Source organism: Salvelinus alpinus, chromosome 4 (assembly GCF_045679555.1).
Source record: "Salvelinus alpinus chromosome 4, SLU_Salpinus.1, whole genome shotgun sequence".
NCBI lineage: Eukaryota > Metazoa > Chordata > Actinopteri > Salmoniformes > Salmonidae > Salvelinus > Salvelinus alpinus.
This window is the reverse complement of record NC_092089.1, coordinates 80,693,828-80,702,345: the sequence shown is the minus strand read 5'-3', so window position 1 is coordinate 80,702,345 and position 8,518 is coordinate 80,693,828. Positions and strand designations below refer to the sequence as shown.

The following is an 8,518-nucleotide window of genomic DNA, read 5'->3' as shown; positions in this document are numbered from 1 at the left end:
TGAAGCAGAGTTTGTGTGAAGTCGAAGAGGGCCAACTAACCATTAACGCGCCAGTACCCGTAAAGTAGGCTAAGGAATTAGTTATTTACAGTAGCATTAGACTGTGTTCAAACTTGACTGCCTCCGTGAAATGATAACTTCCTTGAGGCCTTTATAGACCAATGATAAGAATGAAAACAGCTTGAGTATAGGCTTAGTGATGAATATGGAATGTATGTGTATACATTACTGTTACCATTTTGTCAGCAAGGACTTTTGCCTGTGTGTCATATAAATAGAGTGGTGCAAAATAGTGTATTTATGGTCATCTGCAATGAAATATATGTTTAGCCCTAATTTATCACATCACCTGCATGGAACCCAAAGGAACCTGATTTAAATTATGATTATTAAAGTATAATTTATCCGGTAATAATTTATAATTCTGAAACATTTGATGACTTCATGGATTCTCATATGATTAAGCATACACACCAGTAGCCTTGTCATTTTACTAATATATCGATATTCTTTAATGCTTTGTACTGGAGGACTACTACTACTACTACTACTACTTGTGGTCAACTTGGTTCTATTCTACACTCATAAACACAAGGTGGCAGTGTTCAAAATTAGGACCCATTGGTATCCAATGTTCTTTATGAAAAAGTGCTTCCGGCGTCATCCTTCCTCTTTTCGTCTGGATCGGGTCGTCGCCATGGTATGGAACTCAATCACTAATAGGCTTTAAAAAAATATCAACTGTAATCTTCAAACTATACATTCACTTGTTACATTTGAAAGTACCCAATGTGTGAATGCAATGGTTAGGGACATGTATATCCCTTTATTCATGATTTTATCTGTATATCTCCCCCCAAAAGTTGCCTATATACAAAACTCGAGCTAATGGCTACGCTACGGTGATTGTATCGCTAACTACCTAGCTAGTTAATGAGTGACAGTCTCCTATTGAAATTGCCCTTATTACTGTGTTCTTGCCAAGGAATGGTGTTAACATTTTATAAATGCATCCTTGCCAAATACCTTTCAAAGTTGTAATCATAGCAAATGTATTATAACTACCAAGTAGTGCTGCCCAATGATGCGTGCTATCAAGGAGATCCTGTTGTGTAACGATAGAGCTAGCTGCTCACACAAGCCTTTGGCAAATGGATTGTTGGTAGAGTTGATTATACAACTTTTTGAGTCAACAACACTAAACGCATGTACATGTAGTCGTTGGAACAAAAAGGCAAAGGCTCTTGGCCTACCTGAGAAACGCTTAGCTAACTCCGTTCTCTTGTATCAGGGATCATCAACTAAATTCAGCTGCGCGACGATTTTCTTTCTTGAGCGGATGGTCAGAGGGTCAGAACATGATTACTAATAATTTGTCAACTGCAAATTGACCGCAAGAAGCTTAATATAATAAAACAGAATAATTTCAAACCTTTCTTACATTTGTATACGATCACATACTGTATGTCTCTGTTATGTGTGGGAATACTTTGGAACAGATTTCCAAAATTAAAATCACTTGGAGCGGATTTTCTGCTGTATATAAAATAATGTAGGGAAAAAGCTGCTTGTATTCAATACTTTCTAAATTAAAAGTATGAATTTCAGCACCCCGCGGAAGGACCGCAGTTACAAATATAGGTTCTGGTAAGCGTTTTCAGAATTTACATTTTTACACATATCGACTGCTGGTGACTCAATGTTGTTGAAAGGAAATCGCATGACCAGTTATCCAAACTCCACTCTGCCTCGATATGCGAAGGGAGTTGAGTGTTCCTCGGCTAGTAGCCCCCTAGGTTGAATGGTAGTGACCTGTTCCCATGCTGGATATTTACTGTGAAGCCCAGAGACTCAATTTGAATGAAGAGGTACTTTAAATGTACCAGATTGCAGCACTTTGTCAGTATACATTCTAAATCTGTGATTCAGGTGAACGTGCCGAAGACACGCAGGACCTACTGCAAGAAGTGCAAGAGACACCAGCTTCACAAAGTTACCCAGTACAAGAAGGGAAAGGATTCCCTCTACGCACAGGGTGAGTTTGTCTCAATATGAGCATTGGCAGATGTGGTGATGAACATATGACGCAGTATGGACTGCTAGGTGTTGCAAGTTAAATAATTGATGTACGATCTGTGTTTTAGGTAAGAGGAGATATGACAGAAAGCAGTCCGGTTACGGTGGACAGACCAAGCCTATTTTCCGCAAAAAGGTAAGCTTGCAAAGCTTTGTGTGTACTGGATATGTTACCAAAAGGTACCTTATATCAGTGGTATACTTCTCCTATCCTTGAGGAACCCAAACAGTACAGTTAAGTAGTCCTGGGGGTCTGGGGCAACATACAGTTGAAGTCGGAAGTTTACACACACTTAGCTTGGAGTCATTAAAACTCATTTTTCAACCACTTCACAGATTTCTTGTTAAACAAACTATAGTTTTCAAATCAAATCAAATTTTATTAGTCACATACACATGGTTAGCAGATGTTAATGCGAGTGTAGCGAAATGCTTGTGCTTCTAGTTCCGACAATGCAGTAATAACCAACAAGTAATCTAACCTAACAATTCCACAACTACTACCTTATACACACACACAAGTGTAAAGGGATAAAGAATATGTACATAAAGATATATGAATGAGTGGTGGTACAGAACGGCATGGCAAGATGCAGTAGATGGTATAGAGTATGGTATATACATATGAGATGAGTACTGTAGGGTATGTAAACATAAAGTGGCATAGTTTAAAGTGGCTAGTGGTACATGTATTACATAAAGATGGCAAGATGCAGTAGATGATATAGAGTACAGTATATACATATGAGATGGGTAATGTAGGGTATGTAAACATTATATTAAGTGGCATTGTTTAAAGTGGCTAGTGGTACATTTTTACATAATTTCCATCAATTCCCATTTTTAAAGTGGCTGGAGTTGAGTCAGTATGTTGGCAGCGGCCGCTAAATGTTAGTGGTGGCTGTTTAACAGTCTGATGGCCTTGAGATAGAAGCTGTTTTTCAGTCTCTCGGTCCCTGCTTTGATGCACCTGTACTGACCTCGCCTTCTGGATGATAGCGGGGTGAACAGGCAGTGGCTTGGGTGGTTGTTGTCCTTGATGATCTTTATGGCCTTCCTGTGACATCGGGTGGTGTAGGTGTCCTGGAGGGCAGGTAGTTTGCCCCCGGTGATGCGTTCTGCAGACCTCACTACCCTCTGGAGAGCCTTACGGTTGTGGGCGGAGCAGTTGCCGTACCAGGCGGTGATACAGCCCGACAGGATGCTCTCGATTGTGCATCTGTAGAAGTTTGTGAGTGCTTTTGGTGACAAGCCGAATTTCTTCAGCCTCCTGAGGTTGAAGAGGCGCTGCTGCGCCTTCTTCACAACGCTGTCTGTGTGGGTGGACCAATTCAGTTTGTCCGTGATGTGTACACCGAGGAACTTAAAACTTTCCACCTTCTCCACTACTGACCCGTCGATGTGGATAGGGGGGTGCTCCCTCTGCTGTTTCCTGAAGTCCACAATCATCTCCTTTGTTTTGTTGACGTTGAGTGTGAGGTTATTTTCCTGACACCACACTCCGAGGGCCCTCACCTCCTCCCTGTAGGCCGTCTCGTCGTTGTTGGTAATCAAGCCTACCACTGTAGTGTCATCCGCAAACTTGATGATTGAGTTGGAGGCGTGCATGGCCACGCAGTCGTGGGTGAACAGGGAGTACAGGAGAGGGCTCAGAACGCACCCTTGTGGGGCCCCAGTGTTGAGGATCAGCGGGGTGGAGATGTTGTTACCTACCCTCACCACCTGGGGGCGGCCCGTCAGGAAGTCCAGGACCCAGTTGCACAGGGCGGGGTCGAGACCCAGGGTCTCGAGCTTGATGACGAGTTTGGAGGGTACTATGGTGTTAAATGCTGAGCTGTAATCGATGAACAGCATTCTCACATGGGTATTCCTCTTGTCCAGATGGGTTAGGGCAGTGTGCAGTGTGGTTGCGATTGCGTCGTCTGTGGACCTATTGGGTCGGTAAGCAAATTGGAGTGGGTCTAGGGTGTCCGGTAGGGTGGAGGTGATATGGTCCTTGACTAGTCTCTCAAAGCACTTCATGATGACGGAAGTGAGTGCTACGGGGCGGTAGTCGTTTAGCTCAGTTACCTTAGCTTTCTTGGGAACAGGAACAATGGTGGCCCTCTTGAAGCATGTGGGAACAGCAGACTGGGATAAGGATTGATTGAATATGTCCGTAAACACACCAGCCAGCTGGTCTGCGCATGCTCTGAGGACGCGGCTGGGAATGCCGTCTGGGCCTGCAGCCTTGCGAGGGTTAACACGTTTAAATGTTTTACTCACCTCGGCTGCAGTGAAGGAGAGCCCGCAGGTTTTGGTAGGGGGCCGTGTCAGTGGCACTGTATTGTCCTCAAAGCGGGCAAAAAAGTTGTTTAGCCTGTCTGGGAGCAAGACATCCTGGTCCGCGACGGGGCTGGTTTTCTTTTTGTAATCCGTGATTGACTGTAGACCCTGCCACATACCTCTTGTGTCTGAGCTGTTGAATTGCGACTCGATTTTGTCTCTGTACTGGGACTTAGCCTGTTTGATTGCCTTGCGGAGAGAATAGCTACACTGTTTGTATTCGGTCATGCTTCCGGTCACCTTGCCCTGGTTAAAAGCAGTGGTTCGCGCTTTCAGTTTCACGCGAATGCTGCCGTCAATCCACGGTTTCTGGTTTGGGAATGTTTTAATCGTTGCTGTGGGTACGACATCGTCAATGCACTTCCTAATGAACTCGCTCACCGAAAGCGAGTCGGTTAGGACATCTACGTTGTGCATGACACAAGTAATTTTTCCAACAATTGTTTACAGACAGATTATTTCACTTATAATTCACTGTATCACAATTCCAGTGGGTCAGAAGTTTACATACACTAAGTTGACTGTGCCATTAAACAGCTTGGAAAATTCCAGAAAATGATGTCATGGCTTTAGAAGCTTCTGATAGGCTAATTGACATCATTTCAGTCAACTGCAGGTGTACCTGTGGATGTATTTCAAGGCCTACTTTCAAACTCAATGCCTCTGCTTAACATCATGGGAAAATCAAAAGAAATCAGCCAAGACCTGAGGAAATATATTTTGTAGACCTCCACAAGTTTGGTTCATCCTTGGGAGCAATTTCCAAACGCCTGAAGGTACCACGTTCATCTGTACAAACAATAGTTCGCAAGTATAAACACCATGGGACCATGTAGCCATCATACCGCTCAGGAAGGAGACGTGTTCTGTCTCCTAGAGATTGACATACTTTCCTGCGAAAAGTGCAAATCAATCCCAGAACAACAGCAAAGGACCTTGTGAAGATGCTGGAGGAAACGGATACAAAAGTATCTATATCCACAGTAAAATGAGTCCTATATCGACATAACCTGAAAGGCCGCTCAGCAAGGAAGAAACCACTGCTCCAAAACCGCCATAAAAAAGCCAGACTACTGTTTGCAACTGCACATGGGGACAAAGATCGTACTTTTTGGAGAAATGTCCTCTGGTTTGATGAAACAAAAATAGAACTGTTTGGCCATAATGACCATCGTTATGTTTGGAGGAAAAAGGGGGAGGCTTGCAAGCCAATTAACACCATCCCAACCGTGAAGCACGGGGGTGGCAGCATCATGTTGTGGGGATGCTTTGCTGCAGGAGGGACTGGTGCACTTGACAAAAGATGGCATCATGAAGTAGGACAATTATGTGGATATATTGAAGCAACATCTCAAGACATCAATCAGGAAGTTAAAGTTTGGTCGCAAATGGGTCTTCCAAATCGACAATGACCCCAAGCATACTTACAAAGTTGTGGCAAAAGGGCTTAAGGACAACAGTCAAGGTTTTGGAGTGGCCATCACAAAGCCCTGGCCTCAATCTTATAGAATATTTGTGAGCAGAACCTGAAAAAGCGTGTTCGAGCAAAGAGGCCTACAAACTTGACTCAGTTACACCAGCTCTGTCAGGAGGAATGGGCCAAAATTCACCCAACTTATTGTGGGAAGCTTGTGGAAGGCTACCTGAAATGTTTGACCCAAGTTAAACAATTTAAAGGCAATGCTACCAAATACTAATTGAGTGTATATAAACTTCTGACCCACTGGGAATGTGATGAAAGCTGATATAAATCATTCTTTATTATTCTGACATTTCACATTTTTAAAAGAAAGTGGTGATCCTAACTGACCTAAAACAGGGATTAAATGTCAAGAATTGTGAAAAACAGAGTTTAAATGTATTTGGCTAAGGTGTATGTAAACTTCCGACTTCAACTGTACATGTACTGTTGATTACTCAAGGAAAGGAGTTGAACCACTGATATACCTTACAAATGTGTACTATTTGTGCAGGTCATTGTCAGCGAGGCTTGGCCTGTAGTGGCTTTGTCCTTTCCTAAGGTGTCTGTTAGAGAAAACTGAGATGGTTTGAGGCCCTGCTGTGTCTCTTCCATGGCAAGGTTATAGGTAAACCTCAGACAACTTGATTATTAATGAACACTTTATTTCTCCTTTACTTCGGCACCTACATATAATACAGTATTGACAATATTTTTACACTCCAGAAAATGAAAAGGTGTTGGGGGTAGAATTTTGAGCTCTGAAATTGAGAAACGCTGGCAACGCTGTGATTATCCACCATTTTCCCAAATTTTGCACTCAACGCCCTCTCATGGATTTGAAAGGAATGGGTGGTAACTTCCTCTAGCCATTTAATGCATGAAGGGGAGTGAACGAGAACACACTTCAGGAGAGGGGTAGATCATCAGAATGCCGCTGCCTTGTGTCATGTGTGCATGGATCCTGGACTGTGGTAACATTGTATTCTCTCCTCAGGCCAAGACCACAAAGAAGATCGTGTTAAGGCTGGAGTGTGTGGAGCCCAACTGCAGGGCCAAGAGAATGGTGCCCATCAAGAGATGCAAGCACTTTGAGCTGGGAGGTGACAAGAAGAGAAAGGTAAGCACAAACTCTAGCCAAGTAGTGCAACACAGATGTTCCTGGCCCATGTTTATTCTGCATGTGGGATGGGTTGTGTATTTGTTCCACAGCCATGAAAAGCAATGTGTGTATGCACAGTGCATTTGGAAAGTAAGGGTCTGGGTCTGAATACTTATGGTAATGTGATATTTCAGTTTATTTTTAATGTGAGAATATTTTGTCATTATGGCATATTGTGTGTAGATTAATGAGGGGGGGGACAATTTAATCAATTTTAGAATAAGGCTGTAAAGTAAATGTGGGAAAAGTCAAGGGGTCTGAATACTTTCTGAATGTACTGTACCAGGGTTATTCAACTCTTACCCTACAAGGTCCAGAGCCTGCTGTTTTTTAGTGTTATCGTTGGTGTCATTTGACAATGTTAAACTATCCTTGATACACCTCGGAGCTCTTCCACTTTAAATCGTTGCTCTATAGAACATTAGTCAATTACAAAAATGCATGCTTCCTCTGAACTCAGGGGTTATTAGACAGCCTGGAGAGGAATTGACAATAGCAGTCTGAAGGCCCTCTCTGGCCAAACATGTGCGGCTCTTGAATTGTTTGGATTTTAGATATGCCCTAATGAATGTTAACAAGTTCTATTAAGTTGTCAAATTGAAAGATGTGATTGGATTCAGAAGTGGTGTTTCGGATTTTTCGTTGTGGAAAGGTGAATAGTTTCAATGTGCTGGTTGAATATCTGAGCTGCCTTATAACCTTGTTTGTATTGTCTCCTTTCAGGGCCAGGTCATCCAGTTCTAGGCTGTGGGTCAATCTATTGGATGGACTTGTCGTTTTTCCCCCCAATAAATGTATTAAAATTTTACCGGATGTCTCATCTCTCCTTAACTGTACCTTGGTGGTAATTACAAGATGATGGCAATTACAGTTGGTGGATATGAAGATGTAATTGGCCATTCCAGAATTTACAACTTAACCTTTCCAAGAGTGGTTGAAGCACATCAGTATAAACACTAGCGGATAACCATGCCTGAATCATCTCCTCATGGGCTTAGTACAACAGTCTAACCCCATCAGAACCGAATGATGTATATAAACCCTAGAATGCTGTCGCTATGTATCGGCCATTGAGAGGCTTTGAAGACACCGATCGGCCATATTGGCACTCCCTAGTAGGAGCAGTCCTCCATAGGAATGAATGGACTAATACAGTATTTCAATTAAATGTTTCAAGGACAATTGCATGTATTTAAGTATATTTGTTGTACGCTTACATTAATATCAAATTATACTATAAGGAATGTTTGTATACATTCTTGTTTAGGTCACATTAAAAAAAAAATCGAATAAATGCATTTCTATAGCTTCCAAAATATTTTTACAACGGTGGGGTCCCATATCTAGTGTGTGTGCGTATATTGAAGTGATAAGAACCCAAAATGAGATTTTGGGATTAAAGCCCTTGTTCTACTTAGAATCAGATGAACACATGGATACAATTTTTGCCTGTGTAGTTTGAAGGAAGTTGGCAGTAGTTTTGCCAGCCAATGCTA

The 8,518-nt window shown here is 42.4% G+C and overlaps 1 protein-coding gene and 1 non-coding gene across 2 annotated transcripts; both read left to right on the top strand.

Moving 5' to 3' along the window:
* The first annotated feature begins 474 nt into the window (after nt 1-474).
* LOC139574520 (large ribosomal subunit protein eL42-like) lies at nt 475-7,830 on the top strand. The gene is made up of 5 exons (XM_071399186.1): nt 475-700; nt 1,930-2,035; nt 2,145-2,212; nt 6,858-6,980; nt 7,746-7,830. Exons 1-5 carry the CDS (start codon nt 515-517, stop codon nt 7,764-7,766), a joined length of 504 nt encoding a protein of 167 aa, XP_071255287.1. The 5' UTR covers nt 475-514; the 3' UTR covers nt 7,767-7,830.
* LOC139574894 (small nucleolar RNA SNORA9) lies at nt 6,369-6,505 on the top strand. Its single transcript, XR_011674851.1, has one exon. It is a non-coding gene; the product is annotated as a small nucleolar RNA SNORA9 (small nucleolar RNA).
* Nucleotides 7,831-8,518: the final 688 nt, after the last annotated feature.